The following is a 21764-nucleotide window of genomic DNA, read 5'->3' on the forward strand; positions in this document are numbered from 1 at the left end:
AGTTTACAAACTCAACTGATGGACTCGTGCAGATTAAATCCACATTTTTTATTAAATTCGAAATTGTTTTATTTTATGGCGAGCCATTTGGAAGTTAAATGACATCATATAACTATCTTCAAAACCCGCTGTGAATGGTGATGTTGTCAAAGGCTCTGCAGTAGCAGTCAGTCTTAAAATAGATCTGAAAAGCCTCTGTCTTAATACATGCTAACATCTAAATATTGGCAATACCACCAATCCACTTTAAATTCCTCTGTTTACTGATTACTAAACCTTTTTATAAAATTTGTATCACCTCAGTTAATTGGAATGCAAAATACTTTTTTAAACCAATTTCAAATAAGAATTTCCCTTTTTCACTTATGAAAGAAAACATCAGATTTGAACCAGGACTCAATGAGGACAAAGACAGACATGACTTTCATAGAAAATGTTTTATAAAAAGTTTGTCATGACAGAGAAGGCTAACAATAAACTACATTGCATACAATACTTTGCAAATTATCTCCATATATGAGAGAGTTTGAATCGTTAAACTTCAGGACAGATTTTCTTTAAATGATTGCAGATTCCTGAATTGATTTAGTGTTCTTACACTCGTTTTCAGTATAGATTTAACATACAGCTCAAACATGTAATACAGCAAGTTTTCATGATCAGCCAACTCAGATCTACAGTTTTATTCCTAACAATAACGCAAAGACAAACAAAACAAAACCAGGAAACATCACTGCTGCCACGGCTTGAAGTGTAAAGTATAAAATAAATATTTTATGGCTTTAAAAAGAATATTAAATACTCCCACACTTCCTCAGTCAGCAGTGATTCTGCACTATATATTCAAACATGTCCACTTCACCATCCAGGAATTCATTTAAGTTAATATTCTACAGTTCTTTCAAATACTCAGAATGGATCTAAGGAAGGATGTGAAGGATTTGATCTCGGATCTTTTTGGTTTTCCTGGATTTTTAAATCTATTTCTAGAATATCAGAATATTTAAAGGGCCAGCGATGCACCAAACTGGGAGTTATTTTCTACAAAAACACTAAACAAATAATATTCCCATGGTGCAAACCGCAACTAAAGTAATCTTTAAGAATGAACTTAGTTACATTAACCGGCATAAAAACCAATTAGCCAAACGTTTCACTTAACACTTATTTTAACTTGTTCTTTAAAGGTTTTTAATAACCATATGCATTCGTTGTTATAGAACAAATAAACGCAGCACTAAAATCAATAATGCTGCCATTATTGCACATATCTGGATTTAATAATAATCATATACTGTTTGAAATTTATTTTATGAGAATTAAAACATTTTAAAGGGCTAAAATGCCCCATACTATGACCTGAGTGAAGTTGTCCCTCCTACATTCTTCAAATCTAACAAAATTGTTGTCAAATGTTTGTGTTGCTTTTGGTTTCAAGATATTAACTAAAGTTAAAAGGTCAATAAACCCTCCCACATTACCATATCTAACAAAATAGGTGTCAAACGTTTGTGCCACTAACCTTTTAAAGATATTAATAAAAAACGTTTCCAGAAGACATCATCAATATCTTCAAAGGAAAAGCAGCACAAATAAAATTTTTGCTACACAAACATTGCCGAGTTGATTGACACTAAATTTGTTTGCTTATCTAAACGTGACCTCTGGAAACTTTTTTAATTACATCTTCAAAATGAGAGCGGCACAAACAAAACATTTTGCTGCACAAACACTTGACACCAGTTTTGTCAGATTTGGCTGATGTGTGGGCAGGCTAGCTGACCTTTAGACTTTTTAGCTTTCATGAATATTAAAAAAAATTGCACCACAAACAAAAAAAATTGCAGCACAAATGTAGCTGAGTTAACACCAAAATTGTCTGATTTTGTAAATGTGATCTCTAGAAACTTTTCTATTAGCATCTTTAAAATGATAACAGCACAAACGAAAATTTTGTGTTAACACCAATATAGTCAGATCTGGGTAATGTGTGGGGGGGCTGGTTAATATCCTCAAAGCCATAGCAGCACAAACAAAAAACTTTTGCAGCACAAATGTAGTTTGATTTGAAGACCTTCCATAACCTCTGCAAACATTCATCATCATATTTTAAATGATTTTGGCACAAATGGAAATTTTTGCTTCACAAACGTTTGACACCAATTTTGTTAGATTTGAAGACGGAGGACCAAATTCACTCATGTCCATGATTAAGATTAGTTATAGTCAGTATGTGACACTTTGCAGCAGTTTTTGCCTTCAAAAATGAAAGTCCTCTTAGTTTAAAGAGAAAAACAACAAAACACTTTTCTGAGAGAATTTTCAGATTTTTGGGATCTAAAAGCTGGAAAAGAAGCGATAGCTTGGGCTCATTTTGAATATCAGTTTGTTTCAATCGCACCATCTGAACTCAGGTGAGCTTCTGTCATGTGTGCAATTAATTTCAAAAGACAGAGGCTTTTTTCTACCCTGCAGGACGGCAACTCTTCAACTGGTAACGTTAGAGCCATTTCTCTGAAACTTGATTTTTCCTCCACAAAGAAACGTCGTGTTTTGTTCAACCACGAGGTTCAAATTTGAGATAATTTGGTGACTGTTTTTTTTTATTGCCTTGATTTAACATTTAATTGATCTGAAAAAGTTTTATCTGTTGCTTCTTTTTCAGGCTCAAGTATTTAGCAGAAAATAATAAAACGTTTGGAGAAGTTTAAACGCCTGGTGATTCATAACATAAACATTAACGGAACATATTTGATGGGTAGCTTGAGCGAGGATTGGGTATCACTTATCACTAATCAATAAGTTGAAGAAGGTAAACACAGATAAGATCATGAACTCGTAAAAATTGGAAAACCACAGAATATTTGAGGATAAAATAAAATAAAATAAAATAAAATAAAATAAAATAAAATAAAATAAAATAATAAAATAAAGCATGAGACCACAGAAACACACCCTGGATTACACATAATTGAAAAAATTTCTAAAAAACTATTTGCAGCTTTTATAAATGAAGGGCACAAATGGTAAACTGTAGAGAAATGCCACTGCATGGCCTTTTGAAAAAAAAACAAAAACCACATAAAACATAATCTTCACAATGAAGGATCCATCACTGCATAAAGAAGACAAAGGAGCGATAATGTTCCAGGATCATCGTGAAGCCCTTCACAGAACTTTTCTCTACTTTTAAATGTTATAAACAAAAATCTGACACAAAAAATGTTCAAATGGAAGGAATATTTCCACCTCAAAGTCCTTCAAGATTTGTGCTTTTTTGGTATTGTGAAAGCATATAAAACAAACAAAAGTAAAACGTTCACAGCAGCTGTTATCTTGACCTGCTTTCACAAAGAATCACTGATATTTTCACCTGCGTGAACTTTAACTGATCCCAGATCAGAGGAACGTCGAGGACAAATGAGCAAGAGGAAAACAAAGACACTTTAAAAGGAAAATGTGGTTAAAGAAGAACTGGGTTGATGTTTTAAAACCGTCATAAGAGGGAAAAAAGTTCAAAGGTCATGAACTTTACTGCATGTCAGAGCTGCACAAAAGCAGTCAGTTCTTTTAAGTACAGGACTGTGCGTTCCCGCCGCACAATCGGATCCCAGCAGCAGAACTGGGCCCCGTTTCTACCAGAGTCCGGCGCTAGCCCAGCTGGATCTGTCCTGAATAGGTGGTGAGGAGGAGCATGATGGCGAAGCCCGTCAGGAGTCCCGCATTCTGGATGCCGAAGGTGATGAGGAACCTGCTGCCACCTGCGTCCTCTTCCTCACGACTCACCTCGTTCATCTCTGGAAACTGAGACAGAAAAAAAAATCTGTTTAATTTAAATCAAAAAGACAAATACCATTCATAAAAATTAAAGAAATAAATCACATTTGCTCATATTTGAAGTCAACAAAAGCCAGTAAGCTGACTGATTTCTAAAAATGTTTCAGAAAAATCAACTCCAACGTCAAACAATTAACAAATATGGCTTCTTTTTACAGGTTGAATGATGAGATAAGATAACTAAATATTTAATTTGAAGCTAAATATTAAGCTTGTGAACCAAATATTTAGTAAACTAACTAAATATTTTGTTAAGCTTGCTATTTAATCTGAAGCTAAACATTTAGCTTGCTAATCATGTATTTAGTTACGCTTGCTAAATAAATATTTAGTGAGAAGCTAAGCTAAACATTTAGCTTGCTAACTACTGTCCTGGTTAACAAGCTAAATGTTTAATGTGAGGCTAAATATTTAGCTTGCTAATCAAATATTTAGTTTGCTAATTATTCGTTTAGCTTGATAACCGAATATTTAGTTTGAAGCTAAATGTTTAGCTCGCTAACCAAATACTTGGTTTGCTAAGTAAATATTTAGGTTTAAAGCTAAATATTTAGGTTGATAACTCAATAGTTAGTAAACTAAATATTTAGTTGACTTGCTGTCAAACTGCACATTAACTGCAAATTGCTAATTAATTAAATATTTAGCTTGCACTCTTAAGTTTTCTAATGAAATATTTAGTTTGAAACTGTGACGTACAAATGAATGAACATGGTCAAAATGATTTTGAAATGTGAACCCAAATTTCTTTGCTTATTGCTGTTAGTTTTTGACTGTGTAACTTTAGAAATTGCACCACATGCACATTTTCCCATAATGCAAAGCTGTATGTGGGTCATAAATGGGCTAATGGTCCCAAAGGCAGCAGGGGTAACAGTTGAATGTTTTACTTTTCTCCTAAACGCCTTCTAAAAGCAGAATGTAGCGACTCTTGATGTGGATTTCCATGTTAGCTCACCATGTCTGCCAGAGCGATGTAGAGGAACATTCCTCCAGCCAGAGCGAAGATCCAGTTCGGAGAGAAACTGTTGCCGGCCAGGATCCCAAAGCCCATGCCCAGGTAGCAGCAGCAGGCCGACAGGAAGTTAAAGAACAGCGCCTGCTGGATGCTCATGCCGGCATTCAGGAGGATCACAAAGTCTCCTGCAGAGAAAGGAACAACCATCATCAGCTGCGTTCCCACTAACCATAAAGTGGAGCAAATTGAAATTATAAAAACGGCGACAACAGATGGCAAAGCTTCACAGCTAGGAAGCAACTTTTAGTTTTCCAGGCTCACCGAGTTCGTGTGGGAACTCCTCACAAAGAATGGCCACGGAGGTGCTGATGCCCTGGAAGACGGAGGCGGTGAAGGAGGCGCCGATGGCCAAGCCGTCGATGAAGTTGTGCAGGCCGTCGCTCAGCGTGATCATCCAGGCCAGCGTGCCGATGTCAGAGTAGGTCGTTCCCTTCAGCCAGTAGCAGCCGCCGCCTCGGCTGCCCGACCGCGCCGCGCTGTCCGGACTCTCAGACTCCTGGAGAGACGGGAGCAGAGCTGGGTAACCAAACCGATTCATTTAACGATTCATCCAGCAGGCGACAAAAGCAGCTCCTAAAGCTCTGAAGGCGTCAGGTGAGGTCAGAGTTACTGATTTAGTAATAATAATAAAGAGAAAATGGCCTCCCAACACTAAAACTTGTCTGAAGTCACTTTAGTGTTTCTCAAAGTGGGAGCCTCAGAAAGATGAAGAAAAAATAGAGAAGTATTTTTTAATCTTTTATTTTTCACCATAACTTTTGTTTTCTGCTACTCAGTTTTTTCTTTTTTTCTAGAAAATATAAATTAAAATAATTTAACTTCTTTTCTGGTTGGCAGATAGTCAAATTCATCGAGTTGCTTTGCTCCTCAAGCAAGAGATCAATAAGTTTCTGACCAGACAGACCAAAGAAAGCAACTTGTTTAAAAATTGGACTGAGACCTAAAAAAGTCTGTCTGTGAAACCCTCTAATGTGGCTGGATTAACACAAATTGCTCCACAATGAGGTAAGCTTCATCGCTAGCTATTTGCAGCAAAGCTAGAATAAATCTGTCCTGTGTTACCTTTGCAGGAGGATTCAAACAGTTTGTAGTAAAGTAAAACAATCTGTCTTGTTTTATGTCCGATCTCCCACCTGTGGCGCTTGTCCAGGGCTGAGCATGAGCTCTCCCTCCCCGGCCTCGTCCACTTTCCCCTGCGCCAGGCTGCCGGCCTCTCCGTTCTGCTGCAGCTTCTCGCCCTCCTCGGCGTCCCTGTCCGGGGCCGAGTAGCGATCTGTGCCGCTATAGTGACTGTGGCCGTGGCTCTGGGGTCGAGGAGGCAAAAACAAAACATGGTCAACGATTAACGATGTCAAAAACAGCAAAAACTGATGAACAGCAACATTTAATAAACCCTCCATGTTTATGATAAAGAACAGAGAGAGAAATCTTCACCGATAAGTTGTACTCAACTAAGAGTCGCACCACTTCAACATGTTTGTACTCATGTAGAAGTAAAAAGTACCCATCTAAGAAATAAAAATATTTATTATATTGTGATAGACACATTACCTATACCAATAAATAATACATCTGATAGAATATTCAATGTTCAAAATACAGAATATTCTCTGAACTCCGATCCAGAGTGAGTTGCTGGAATCAACTCACTCTTTGGTTACCTAGCAACAACCTGCTGGGCAACAAACAGTTTCAAGTTCCCTCCAACTCTGGTTACCTAGCAACAACCAGTTGAGTAACTTTGCCACTTTTTGCCTCATAACTGCTTAAAAATAAAAATAATTTAAAAAATGACAGTTTGAGAGAAAACTGTGGATAAAAAGGGAGGTCACGTCACCAGAGAGACTTAAAACAAAAATACTAACCAATAATTATCTATTTCAATATATATAAAATGTTTATATGCTCAAGAAAGAGTAAAAAGTACAGCACAAAAATACTCGAAAAAGTAAATTTTTTCCGAAAAGTTACTCAAGTAAATGTAACTAGTTACTACCCAACTTTACATAATCCCTCTAGGTTAAGAGTGTCCAAACCTTTTACTTAATGAGCCAAAACTGTCAACTTAGTAATGGAGGGACAAAAAAAAGATTGCTTTTTAATAATTTTTATTTAAAAACAAAAATTGCACAACAAAGCAATACAGTAAAGAAGTCTGGTTTCCATAGAAAAGGTATTTCTAAGTTATTATAAAAAACAATCACTATCTTAATGTCGACTGTTTTTCTACACTGCAAAAACACAAAATCTTAGTATTTTTTGTCTTGTTTCTAGCACAAAAATCTTAGTATACTTTAAATAAAACAAAAATAACTTACAAGTAATTTTTCAGCAAGATATAGGAGCTTGTTTTAAGTACGGTAAATAATTCCTTAATATTGATGAAAAATTTAAATACTAGTTCTAGTAGCAGATTATTTAGCTAATAATGTAAATGGAGGGGCTGCACAGTGGTGCAGTTGGTAGAACTGTTGCCTTGCAGCAAGTAGGTCTTGGGTTCGATTCCCACGGTCTTTCTGCATGGAGTTTCTCCCTGTGCATGGTGGGTTCTCTCCAGGTTCTCCGGCTTCCTCCCACAGTCCAAAAACAGGACTGTCAGGTTAATTGGTCTTTCTAAAATTCTCCCTAGGTGTGAGTGTGTGTGTGAATGGTTGTGTGTCCTGTATGTCTCTGTGTTGCCCTGCGACAGACTGGCGACCTGTCAGGGTGAACCCCGCCTCTCGCCTGGAACGTAGCTGGAGAGGAACCAGCAACCCTCCTGACCCCATTAGGGACAAAGGGTGTATAGAAAATGGATGGATGTAACTGGAAGCAACCACTAGATGGCGCAGCTGATTCAAAATCAACTCCTTTCTTTTCTTCTCACTACATTTTGTGAATGAAATAAAATTGAATTTATTACCTTAGTCTCACAGTTTTAATGAGTTTAGTTTTAATGAGCCACAAACCTGTAATAAATTATTTTGTTTTGGGTTAAAAATATATATAATGTGGAGAAGAATCATGAAACAAGCCACCATTGTCAAGAGCACTACTAAATATTTACAAGAAAAGCTTGTTTACTGGAAACAGAAGGAAGAAACTGAGTTACATTTTATTGCTCTACATTATGAGGAGGATTTTTACAATGATTCACCATCTTGGACTTTGACTGACGTGGAAAAACGGAGCGACGCCCCGTTTAAACAAAGTCAATGCAAACAGCCTGTAGAGATTCTGAACATACTTTTTCATCACATCAGTTTTTAGAGCAAACATCCCATCCTACAAGTCAAACCTGATCAGCACATCAGCAGAACAAGTTCAGGGTATTGACTCTGTGGCATGTGAGCAGGAAATGCCAGTTGGAGCAAAGGTTTTGTCTATTAGATAGATATACCTCAGCTATGAAAATGTATATAATAAAACTACAGAGCCTTACAAACTGATTCTTATACCCTGATCTTTATTAACAATTTGTCTTGTTATAATCAAAATCTTAAGTGTATTTTATTGGGATTTTATGTGACAAAGCAACAAAAACTTTGAAGTTGGATTATGTAGCGAGACTGAAGCATTGTTTAAAAATGTTTAATCAAAATAATTGCAAGATCTGTAATAACGTAAATATATTTATTGTTTTTATTCAACCATCAGATTGGTGCAAAGTTCAGCTTTCCAGTGTTTCAGTTCCTGATCATTCATGGAGCTTCTTTAGAAATGTGGACTGTAGACGCTGACATTAGCGTTATGTAGAGCATTGAGAAGCTATTTTAGGCTTGAATAGCTTCCCTAATAGGCTAACTCCTTTTAGCACAACTTGAACTTAGTAATAGTCTTTTCCAGCATCTCATCAGGTTGTTTTTCAAAGCAAACATTAATGTCCAGTGGCCCGAGACAAGCAGCTTTGTTATACGCTGTTGTTTGCATTGTTGTACCAGAAGCAAGCAAATATAAAGGTTTCAGCTCGGGACTTTTGTAGGTAAAAAAAACAACTAAAAAATTCACAATTCATTGACTAAAATCTATGTAATTAAGTAAAATTGACAGAAGTTAGAAGTCAAAGTATTAAAAGTAGCTTGAAGTTGACAAATGTAAAAATGTCAAATCAAGAATATTTGGGGACATGACAGGCTACAAACCTGGCTCAGTTTTTACCGGTTCTGTTGGGAAGAATGACTGAATATTCAACTAAAACTGAGAGGTTAGTTGAAGGTTCGTGTAAGAAGTCAACTCTTACATTGTCACCGATACCTGATCTAGATTTTTGTCAACATTGTACTTGTGTGTGGGATTTAACAAATAGAAACAATTTATCTCTTCCTAATTTTACTAAAAGAGAAAGATTTAGTCAGACTTAATCTCAAACAGCAAAAACAAAGAGTATGTTCACTTCTGGACCAGTTTTGTCACATTTGAACCATCTTAGGTTGCAGTATCCAGATGTTGAACAGAACAAAAGCAGTATTAATATATACTCACCGCTTGCTTTTGCTTAAGGAGAACCTTGAGAACTTTTTCTGTGAAGAAGAAGAGGTAGAAGCCTCCGAAAACCACGGCCGATTTGGATACGTAGAAGTCCACCAACGGGTCGAAACCAAAGGCCTAACGGACACAGAGAACAATCTGTGAGTTTGAGGAGATTTTCAGGAGTGTATTCTGTAAACAGGAGTCAATGGTGCTGTGTGTTTTCTTTAGGTTTATTCAGTTATTGTGTTTCTGGTAAACCTTAGTGTGTTGAGGTTGTGTCTAAGTGAAAACTAGTTTATTTAATATCATAAAATTAATTTTTAATCTCTTAACAAGTTGTTTTATTGGGCAGAAGTCCAATAAGAATCCGTCATTTCAAGATGGATTCGAAGCTCAGAGAGTTATTTAACTGGCGCCCTTTGAGCTTTTTTCAGATAATTCAAGGTACATGAATTCAAGGAGTTGCACAACTGCTTATTATGTTGGTCGTCTGTACAGTTGAGAAAATGTTTGACAGTATTTGAGACTTAATCCCGCCCACTCACGTACTCTAATGCTGTAAGCTATCATAGAAATTACAGTTAAACCCATAATTATTCACAGGCAGATATAGGTTTAAATTAAGCTTTTAATTTTACTAACTGGAGGTGATTTTCACATTATCGCAGTGTCTGAAAACTATAATTTGATTGATAATCTATGGAAAGAATTGAAGATTAGGGATAGAGACTTTGAGCTCATCAGCAGAGGTAAATAATTACAACACGAGAGCAAAGGTACTAAAATCCAGTTTTAAATAAAAGGAAGGATTTGATTACTGTAATGGTAATACAGATCACTTTTTGTTTTTAGAACATAATATGAATTAAAACAATTTTCTTTATTTTTTCTTTTATGCTCACATTTCCCACTAGAAGCAAGCACTTTGGTTGAAGGATTTAAATCTAAATCTGCCAGAGGTGCCAGTAATTTCTGGCCCAACAATAGATTTTTGGCTTAAAGAAATAAACTGTTTTAGGAATGTAAAGTGTCTTAGTTTTACGCTCTAATTTGGACTTGAAGCAGATTAAGAACCTCATAATGCCAGCCCATTAAAGAGGCTTTAAAGCTTCACACAAAAGAGGATAAATTCAGAGTATTAGGCTTCCTCTGACATCTTCACTTAACTTTTGTTTAATGTAAGCCAGTAAATAACTACAACAAGCTTTAAACTGGCCGTTAGCCTCCAGTTTCATCGTCAAATAAAACGGTAAAAGTAACATTTTAGCTTTTATTGCATCATAGCCGACACATCTTTGAACGGCGCGGTTCAGACGCTTGATCCGATCACACCCATGCTCGGTTAAATACATGTGTGAACGCGCTAAAGGCAGATTGAAGATGGCATGGATCAGAACACCTTCAGAGATCTTCTGAGACACTTTTATCTGCACTAGTTTAGCTTAGCCGTCTGAATACATTCTGCTCTCGGCCACGATGAAGCAATCTACTACCTGACTACTCACTGAACTCACAAGACGCCCATAGGGCTCAATTATTACTTTGGTGAAGCTAACGCTAATTAGCATTTAAGTAATAATGAACGACGAAACGCTTCCTGACCGTCCATGCAGCCCTTCGGCTGAATGAGCGCGGTTAAAGTGATATTTAAGCAAGTTGTTGGGTGTTTATTTCAAAACAGAACCGCAATAAATTCATTTTAATCCTACACGGAACTCCTTTAATTTTATCGTTCCGCCGTCTTGTGTCAGCAGCGCCCTCTGCTGGATGGCGACCAAACAACAACACTGCACCAAGTTCAAAGTACATTATAAATTAATCGATTGGAACTAATTTTAATCTAATAAACAATAGAGATTTAATCGTAGTCGTATAATTGTTTGCATCCCTATTTTCAATAACTGGTAACGAGTCTTTAAATCAATGTGGATGAATACTAATAAGTGTTTTAGCAATTATTTTTGACAATTAATCTAAAAAAAGGCATTTCTGCAGATTTATTGTTTATCAACTTAATCTTTTTATATACAATATTTAAAATATACCAAAATATGCAAATTAATACTTAAATTCCTTTTAAGATGGGAAAAATAAATATTTTATTGCTTAAAATGCGATAAAAGCATTCGTTTTATGAACTCATGGTCATTTGTAGCAAAGGATGCATCTGTAACTAAAACTTAACATCAATACTGTGTACGGCTGGGATCTTGATTATTTTTTAGGTTAACCAATTAATAACTGCATAGTAAAAGGTGCTTAATAGAAAATTTTATTTTATTATTTTTGCCAAATTTGAACCAGGTGAAGCTAAAACTATGCTGCGTGAGGAGTTTTTGGTATAACATATTTACGGACAAATTACTTTTTTATTCTAAATTCAAAATGTATGTATATTTTGTACAGTCTTGGCTTAATTACTACCCAAAGTGCCTTTTTCCTTCAATAAAAGGCCTTTTCTGAGTTTGTATATTCCAGTTATAGATTAATCGATTGCTAAATTAGTTGATGATCATTTCAATAATTGATTAATCATGATTAATCCGATTAACCATTTCAGCCCTACCACATTCAATCAGTACTTCTATAAATTCACAAAGTAATCTACCTAAGCATTTCTGTGTCTAATGTGATTTAACACTCATACTGGTGTTTTTTTGGTGATTAATTATTCTAAAAAAAGTTACAAAAATACATTCTTATAGTAGAAAACAATATTAAACAGTAGTCGAAGCAGAAAAAACCCAAGAAATTTCCAGGTGGATTAAATGATGTAAAATCAACACCGAGAATGAAAAACAGCCCTGAGGTATGTAACTCTACCTCGGGGATGAGCTGAAACAGGGCGTTGGAGTACAGCGTGCCAATGGCCAGGGCTATGAAGTAGAGCAGCAGCCGCTTGTAAAAGGTTTTCTTCATGAAGGGTACCACGCTGGCCCCGATCAGCGAACACAGAGAGATCAGTGTCACACACAGGAGCCCATAACCCCAAACTGATCAACGGAGCAGAAAGGAAAGACAAAGACAGCCAGTTAGTGCGGTGATTATCTTATCTGATTATCAGGGTAAAGATCACCAAACAAACATTTCTGTAGGAGAAAGAATTAAACAAGGAGCCCGTTATCCAGTGGGAATCTGCCCTGAGGGTCAGTATTTACCTTCCTGTGAGGCAGCATTTGAAACCCATCCATTTCCTTCACAGAGGAAGTCATTATTATGCATATACAGTCATTGTTCCAGGCTGCTCAGATGTCACTATATGGATACAGAGAAAACCTGAGCAGCGTCACTTCTAACAAAGAACACTAAGGCAGCTGCACTGGAAACACTTCATGTATCTATGCATGATTTGTTGGCCTGAACATCAGCATCAATCGATGTTTGGCATTTTTTTAATATATCGGTATTAATAACTAAAATGTGGGCTATATTAACAACCAATGTTTATTTCCATCTTGTTGCCATTTGTGAAAAGAGAGTCCTTTTGTCAGAATTGAAAAGTTTCGGAAATGTATATATTGCATTTAATATCAGTTATTGGTCATAATAGGAACATTAATATCGGATATCACTAGGGAGATCGGTGCCTCCCCAGAAAGCACTACATTTTTCTGTTTATATTGGGGAAAAATACTATTTATTTGGTCTTTACTGGATTAATGGAACACCAGATTAAATCTGATGAAGACCAGATCAATTTTATGTGTATGTGTTTTATTCTGAATGTTCATGTAACATCTACACATAGATACAAAAAGCATTTCAAATGTCAGGTAAGGTTAAGAAAAACCACCATCAACAAACAAAAGCAGGAAGAGGAAAACCACCAACTAGAAACCTGATCAAAGGCGAAACAACTATCTCTTCAAAGAATGAAAGACTCCAACATATTTTTCAGCTTTTTTTGCTTTTTTTTGTGCTCTGAAAAGGTTTGGATGTGTAGAAAGGTGTAAAAGATGTACGAATGCAGCCAGCTAGCAAACCTCAGGTATGAGCTGGAGGACGGCTGTGGAGAAGAGCGTGCCAATGGCCAGAGCGATGAGAAAGCTCAGCGCATGTTTCATGCAATTCGTCTTCATCAGAGGTACGATGGCAACTCCGGTGAGAGAGCAGACATTGATCACAGTCACGCTCAAAAAAGAAAAACCCCACACTGCATGTGGGATAAAGAGGAGCATTAACACACCGGGAAGAACCAACTGAAATTACGTCTAGTTTTCAGAAATGTGTTTTAGAAAGTCCACTTTAAAAATTGTTTTGAATATTGGCTGTTCAACATAAAGGATGTAGAAGAAAAATAAATAAACATGATAAAATACCAATAATACAATCTCTAAAGGGTTCATAAAAACAATCAAGAGTTGTCACAAACAGAAAACATTAAATATAAACTACAAAAAAATAATTAAACCTGTAAAAACAAGAAAAATATTAAGAAAATCAGCTTTTTTATCCAAAGTTGCTGCATCTGTAAAGCTGCTCAAATAAAATGTGAATGGGCTCTTTGCACATCAGCTCCTGTGTTCAGGGAAAAGCGGCTCAGTCTACTGAAAATAGCATTTTACACGCCTGGAACGTAGCTGGAGATTGGCACCAGCAACCCTCCCGACCCCATTAGGGACACAGGTGAACAGAAAATGGATGGATGGATGGATAGTAGGCAATATACTCTGACATTTTCATTATAAAAATGTACTAATTAAGTATCTAAACATTTTTATTCATTCTAACGGACAATGTTTTTACCTTATTTTGTATTTATTTTCAAGTATATTACGTGCGTTTATTTTATTAAGTGTCAGACACCAAGTAACGGGGGACTTTACTGTTCAGGCTTTTTGCTTCCAAAACATGAGGAAACACAACAACAGTAGAGCAGCTCTGGTGTCGGAGTTCTAGTTCAGCTGACTGTTCAGGTTCAGAGTTGTTGCTTTTAGAAAAGTATGGCCGTGTTCCTTAAGGTCTCCGTGTTATTTTGTTCTTGCAAGGCTGGGTGAGTCGGGCATTCATCATTTTGTAGGTTACTTTTGAAATCAGTGTGTGCCTAGGCCCGATACACTGTACTTGGTGCTAGAGTGGCTAACACGAGTAACAGTTTAGTCCAAAGCCTTTTCTGCTAAAATAAAATCTTTATTGTATGTCAGATACAGTACACGTTGCACATTAATCTGTTTAGCTAACGGACTGTGTAGCAGACAGGCTTCAAGGTGTAGAAGTTGTATCAGTACTGCCATTATGTTGTACTTAGCTAACGGGAAGCCTCTGTTTGTGAGACGCCACTCACGTGGTAGCCACGCTAAAAATAGAATGGGCATCAGCCAATGAAACGCGGCCCCTCTGGTAAGCTCCATGCACTTGTTGATACATTGAGACATTTTCCTGCTCTTTCCACGTGTGCCCTGTTGCCTAGCAACCGTTCCAGCACTGAACACTAGCTGCTAAAAAGGGAGTTTGAGTTTTGTTGCTACTTATTAAATAATTTATTATGTAGGCTACTGAATTCATTAAATAAGGATTTTCTTGTAAAAGTAATTTTTTTATGTAGATGACAAAGTACACAATCGCTTCAAAATTTAACTTTTGTACCACCTTTAATATACTTACACAGCCACAGTTTTTGTTCTGTTGTCTACTTTGAATTGTAAATTATTCAAATTTACATCAATATTCAGCATAGAGAAAGAGACTTAAAATAGTTTTTGGCAGTACATTTGCCAAAAAGTAAAAATAAAAAATTCCCAGAAAAAAAAAAAAAAAGATTTTGTCTAGATTTGAAGAAAACTGAACATTATCTCTAAATTACAAGATTTAACATGTCATTATTATTTTTTATTTTACCCTAAAATGTTTAGAAAAAAAAGAAACTTAAAATCAGAATAATGTGCATGCTCCAAAAAATACCTTTTTTCTGGTTTTTTTAGCTAAGTTTGTTTGCATAGCTTTATTTCTTTATAAAGAAATTAGCATTTGGAAACTGAATTTATCATTCATTTTATTTTTAATGTCCTGTAACAAATATTTTCAGTAATTCAAAAGAGTTGAAACTCAACCAACAAGCACTCAAATACTTTGTGAAGACAGTTGGTGAGGTAAACATGATGGTAAAGCAGAAAAAATCATTAGTTATTTTACCAATGGTAAAATAACTAATGATGTTTTTAAAAAAATATTTCCACAAAGAGTTCTGTAAATAAATTAAAATGTTCACATGTTAAAGCAGAGATAGCTGAAGCATGTATCTAACCATGACACCTGCCTTGGTGCTGCTGGGAAATCTCTGCAGGATCTGAAAGGGAAAACTGCTTAGGAGCCAAAATAAGCTTCTCCTAAGGGGGTGAGGCAAGGTGATAGCGGCTGAGGAGGAAAAACAAAACTGTCTGTACAGAGAGAAAGGCCAAACTCTTTCTCTCACCTGCTGGATGATAAATACAGGACACTTTTCCCATAGCAAAATTCAAGCACTTCCAAGGTAAGTTTTGCATTTTCAAGGTAAGCTTTCAAACTTTGCAGATAAAAACAATACAAATTAACTACAAATTATTACAGTCATTACTAATATTTTGTGATAGTATCCTACAGTAGGGACAAGTTAAACTAAAATAGAACAAAATTGTTTTGGAATATGTCTCAACTGTTTCTCATTTGGTTAGTCTGAAAAAGATACAAAAACATCTCTACAGATATTCTTGCTAAGATTTCTGGTGATTCTAACAGACCGAAAAAAAACAGAAGTGTGGTTAGATTAAACTTCAGAGAGTGAGAAAATAAATGTTATTATTTTTCCAAATTCAGACTCCTAATCAAACATTAGATTGCACTTTATTTAGAAAAAAACTTTGTGGTTTGAATATCAAGGACTTTATATAAAGTCAAGCACTTTCCAAACCTTGAAAACACGTTTTTTAAAGGATCTCAAGCACCTGTAAATAGATCCAGTTTTACAACCATCTGCAGAAATCTAAGTAATTTCTCTTTTACAGACATCCTCTGCAATATTTTCTGCAGCTGAAAAAGTAAAACAAAGTCTGTGTGATCAACAACAACCGACTGAGGCCTCTCTATTTTCAGTATCGACAAGAAAAACTACTTCCAGGTCCTTCAAGGACGTCCTGCAGGCTGTGTTCACGCAGCACTATGGATTGAGTTACAGTGACTGTGCTGCTGATACACCTTCCTGTAGGGACCACTTCATCTAGATTACATCCATACCACACTATGGATATGCAGGGGAAGCATTATTGGTGAAGCTGAAAGGTTATTGAGTGATAAATACACTCCAAGACTAGAAAGTAGAACATTTGGGGGATGAATAATTTCACTTTAAATGTGCTTAAAAGTCTAAAAATAACAATGAAAGCGCTAGAAAAAAGTTAGAGACACAACAAAATGTATATGCAGTCATAAGAGTCACTTATGCATAAAAATGTAAAAAATATAACAGAAAAGAAGAAAATAGCTATGCTCATGCTAAACCACTAAACCCATAAAAGAGTTAGCTGAAACTGAGGCTAAATTGCTAAATACATCAAAAAAACATCAGCAGAAACTAACACAAAACCACTAAACACATAAGATCATTAGCAGAAGCTACCACCAAACTGCTAAATATATTAAAGCATTAGTAAAATAGAAAAGCTACTGCTAAACCACTAAGCATTAAATTAGCATAAGCTTCTGCTAAATGCATAAAAGAATTAGCTAAAGCTAATGCTAAACCACTAACCACACTGAACAACTTAGCACAAACCAAAACCAAACCATTAAAAACATTAGCAAAAGATACTGCTAAGATGCTAAAACCATGACAGAATCAGCAGATTACGCAAAACCACTAGCTTCATTAACATTAAGCAAATTAGTTGAAGCTAATGCTAAATCACTAAAAACATTAAAAATGTAGAGTCTCAGCTTGTGACAACTTGAGGGATTAGCATGCTAACTTTTATAATTTTTCCCCAGTAAGACACTGCAGTATTATTCTCACCTTCGGCATCTGAAGGCCTGGGGGCGGGGTCAGTATTTAGCTCCTCCCCCTTTTTTGTCTTGCAGGTGCCAGCGTCCAGCTGCTGCAGCATGGTGGGGCAAAGCTCCTGGAGACCCGGCCCGTCCAGCCGTGACTGCTCACTGATGCTGTAAATGGCCAGCGTGTCTGCAGGCAAGCACTGGGAAAGCAAACATTGGAACCAATCAATCAATCAATCAGAATGAAAAAAACCACAAACCTACTGCTAATTTATTAACATCTTTTCATCAAATAGGATTTTTAAGAGTTGTTTAGATATAGTCAAAAGGGAATCGGGTTTCAAAGTAAATACAGGTTTTTGTTTTTTTAATGTACCAACCACTAATCGTACATCTATCTGTGCTAAACCTGTTGCAATAATCCAATAAATTAACTGAAACAAGCGTGATAATTTCCATTTGCATTATTGTTTTTCTCATGTTTCTTTCTTGTTCTAACAAAAACTGGATGACAAAAGTCTTAAGTTTGGTGCTTTGCCCTCAACTAGCCTGTTTTCAAGCACAACTTTGTTTACAGAGACTTTATAATTAATCTTGTTTGTTGTTTCTGGGATTCTGTTTATTTATTTTGGATTTTTAAATATTTTACAGTGTCTCCATCTTTTTGAGAACAAAGCCTTTATCCTGGAACAGTTACAAAATAACTGCAGCTTTTGGAGAACAGTTTAGGAAACGAACAGCAGACTCCTGATTTGGCCCATTGGTAAAATCTGCACACATCAGTTTATTTTGTGTCAGAATCCTATGAAACATTACATAACTGTTTAAATGTTCCCACTTTCCACCATATTATTTAATCTAGAAGGACTGAAGGTTATTAAACAAGTTTAAGAATAGTTTCTAACAGATGTTTTAACTCTGTGCAGATGGCTCATATCTGACCGCATTACGGTTCACCATAGGAAGAGAGCAGTAAGAGTTGCTTGGTCAAAGGTTACAGGTTTACGTCTTGTTCCTTGAGGTGCCCACCTGTTCAAACAAAAGACCTGCTGGCTTTTATTACATTATTCTATTACAACAACACCCAGCTAGGAACAAAACGAAACTTCTCCTCTTTTTCCAAGAACTCAACCTAAATCAATTCAAAAGCAGATCAGCATCCGTGACACTAAGTATGGGAAATATGAAAACTATGTCTGATTCTGCTGCGACACAAAGCTGGGGAACAAGTCACTCCTCTGCCTCTGAGATGTGAAAATGAAGGAGCAGCTTTAGTTTTATTGGTGCAAGTGGAAATCAGATCAGAACCACATGAAGCAAAAACTGAACTTCAGGTTGGAAGAAAAAAAAAATGCAGAATCTTCCAAAAGCAAAACGTTTTCCAGGCTCCAAATATCATCATTACAGCCACTAGAAGTTAAAATGGTACTTTAACTAGGCTTGTCATGATAACACATTTTGCTGGCCGATAAATTGTCCCAGAAGTTATTGTGATAAACAATAACAAAACAACAGAAACAACAAATAAACTGAATTCTAAAGTTTCTATAAACAAAATTGTCCTTTAAAAAGGTTTAGTTGAGCCCAAAGCACCAGACTAAACACTTTCATCATTCAGTTTTTGGTAGAAAAAGGGAAACTAAACAATAAATCATACAAATTAAAATTATTGAGTCTGTTTTAACTTAATCATGCAATTAATTTATTTGTTGCTTATAAACAGAAAAATTGGACATGTATGGGATTTTTACAAGGACAGCCACTTTAATGCGTTAATTTACATTAATTAATTACATAGATTTTAATGCGTTAAAAATTAACAGCATCTGTCTATTTAAAAGATTAAAAAATTTGACATTTTAATTCAGATGAAACAGCTAAAGAGAAAAAAACATATTTTTTCACTTTAAAAATACATTTAAAGTGAAAAAAAGATTTTTGTTTGGATAAAAACAAAAATCTAAATTGTATTTTTGTTTTTATTTATGCCTCTTTTAAGACCTTACAATTTGTGTTTAGGTATTGTTAATAATGTCTTTCAAAAACACAGAATTACTTAGTCAGATTTTCAAATTTCCTGTCAACTTTAAGCATTTTTTCACTCAAAAGCAGGCTTAGCAAGTTTTTATGGGGGAAACCCTGAATCTGTTTAACTGTTTATATCGTTTTGGAAATGTATTAACAAAACGGCTGATGCTGGAAAATATTTAGCTTACTAATATTTTCCTTTTAAGTGTCTTTTGAGTCAATGTGACCCATAATGCTGACACATCGTAAAAATCCATTGTGCCAGAGATAAAGAACAGTTCGTACCTTGGAGCTGTTTGTTTTGGGTGGCGTAACTGTCGTCGTCGTCTTTGGCTCATCTCCGCCGTTGTTTGAGCTTTCACTTTGGCTCTGACTCAGCAGCGCCAGGAGCGAGCGCAGCTGAGGCACCGTGATGGTACTGTTGTCTCCGTAGCGGGCCAGGAGGTCCTGCAGAACCTGGGCAGGTGACTGTGTGTCGCTTTGCTCCTGACACGTCACCTGGCCGACCGAGCAGAGCAGCATGGCCACCGCCAGCAGCAACACCGGCTGGAAGCGGAGGGAGGTGATCGTCATAGTGACCCTGCCATGCGGAGACCAGATGGGCATGACTTCTTTAAAAGATGGCGGGCGTTATCTGCAGGCAGGAAACAAACAATGAATTACACGTTTAAAGCTACATCAGTCCAACTGAAAGACATAAATGTACATATACTCTGTTATAAGATGACCTATTATGCTACTTAAACAGGTTGCACAATACAGTGTGTTGTCACGAGTGCAAGATCCCGCCCCCGTCTCCCTGCTGGAGGGCAAAGAGGTTCTAGCTAACGATGCGCTAAATCTTAAATATATGTGATACATAAAAGAAAAATGGATGAAGTGCTTTACTACTAATTGTCAAGATAACACTACGGCAACGAGATAACAAGGTCAGGAAAAAGTTTTAATTAAGAAAAAAATAATGAAGAAGAGGGAAGTAGTTTGGTTATGCTAGCTTGACTATGACAACTATAACATGTAGCTTTGCTGTGGAATTTGGTGTGTTTCAGTTCAATTAAAAATAAATAAATAAACAGCAACGTAAACACCAACTCTGATAGACCATCAGTAGAGCAAGTGTTTAAATTAGCTAATCAACTACCACAGAGTGAGATTAGCTAATAGCATCAGTTGTTAATCTACCACAGCGATCACACATTAGCAGAGTTGCTATAAGTTGCCATGGCAACAAGTCTGCATATAGCGTAGCCAACACAGAAAGTCACAAGAAAAAAATACGAGTAGTTTTGAGTTATTCTTCAATGTCTTTCTGTGCTAGGAAGACAAAATAAAAAAATAAATAAATTTTGTTTCAAGTCAGAAAAACAATATGGCCCGCTAATTATTTTCAACGTTGGGACTCTGGCTCATGTTTCTAAAAGCTGCCAGGACATGCAGTTGATGGTAATAAAAATATCGCTTGACAATTATGTGCCACTATAAGGCCAATTTCACAGTGACGGTCGTCAAAGCCGCAGGTCATCATGGTTCCCACCGTGTCGCTGATCACTGCCATGATGTCAGTGTCGAAGTCCCCTCGTTTTTCGATGGACTTCCTCAGGAGGCTTTACCAGGGTTCGGTAAAGCTAGAAAGGCAACAGCAGCTCAAATTACGCTCCTTAAAACCTTGAAGGGACGTTGAACCCTGATGAAAGTTTTAGGTGCGCTGCTGAATCTATGGTGGCTCTGAAAGCCAATGGGTCCCAAAATATCTCTATAGAACATAAACAGGTGCATCCATCTTGTTTTATTCACTTCCTGACACCAAGTTTGACGCTGAGATTAAATACAAGCCCAGCATTTCTGACCCTGATTCACTTTAGAGTTGCCTAAAATGTAAAGCTGGGCTAAACAAACGGAAACATTCATGTTTGTGCCTGGGATGAAATGCTCACCTTTTTCCTCTGGACTCCCTGATGGTAGCTGCTACGTAAAGTGCTTGATTCAGTCCGTCTGGCCCGAGGCTGCGACCACGCAGAGCGATGCCCTCCGTTTACCTCGTAGCCGAGATGGAAAAACTGCCTGAAGGGAGTGGATGTGTCTTCAAGATAGAGCTGGACTGTAAATAAAAAGATAAACATTACGGTTAGACGGGAAAAAAGAAAAAGCAGAGTAAGAAACATAAAGTTTCATTCAACCCACTCAGTTTTTTCTCCTCTATAACATTCAAAGTTAAGCATTAAGCCATTCCTGATCTTTTCCAAATCTGTAGTGAGCATTCCTAGTCGATTTGTACCCAGTAATTTTAAAAGGGAAGGTCACTTAGTTTCCTGGTGTTGTACTCCAGACAGAGAAACATTACAGCCACAAAAATGCAGTTCAGCTGCAGTGAAGAAACAGTAAACTGCAAAACTATCACATTTCTGTGACAGAGAGCAAAGAAAGCAACAATCAAATTGTCAGGATCTGTGTTTTTCTCTATTTATTTTGA

The 21764-nt window shown here is 36.5% G+C and overlaps 1 protein-coding gene across 4 annotated transcripts in view; it reads right to left on the reverse strand.

Moving 5' to 3' along the window:
- Positions 1-418: 418 nt before the first annotated feature.
- Positions 419-21764, reverse strand: part of slc39a14 (solute carrier family 39 member 14) — a 31341-nt gene continuing 9995 nt past the window's right edge. For 2 of the 4 annotated variants that reach the window (XM_044109702.1, XM_044109711.1), the window contains 9 exons: positions 21229-21392; positions 19580-19928; positions 17289-17466; positions 12128-12297; positions 9317-9439; positions 5989-6159; positions 5117-5351; positions 4796-4980; positions 419-3804 (listed from right to left, as the gene is read on the reverse strand). In XM_044109702.1, coding sequence (XP_043965637.1) covers positions 3652-3804; positions 4796-4980; positions 5117-5351; positions 5989-6159; positions 9317-9439; positions 12128-12297; positions 17289-17466; positions 19580-19900 — 1536 coding nt within the window. In that variant the 5' untranslated portion in view covers positions 19901-19928; positions 21229-21392 and the 3' untranslated portion in view covers positions 419-3651. Of the gene's footprint in view, positions 3805-4795; positions 4981-5116; positions 5352-5988; positions 6160-9316; positions 9440-12127; positions 12298-13287; positions 13458-17288; positions 17467-19579; positions 19929-21228; positions 21393-21475; positions 21742-21764 lie in introns of those variants that run through there. The other 2 variants (XM_044109727.1, XM_044109719.1) reach the window with 2 other exon arrangements.

This window comes from Gambusia affinis, linkage group LG03 (assembly GCF_019740435.1).
Source record: "Gambusia affinis linkage group LG03, SWU_Gaff_1.0, whole genome shotgun sequence".
Classification (NCBI taxonomy): Eukaryota; Metazoa; Chordata; class Actinopteri; order Cyprinodontiformes; family Poeciliidae; genus Gambusia; species Gambusia affinis.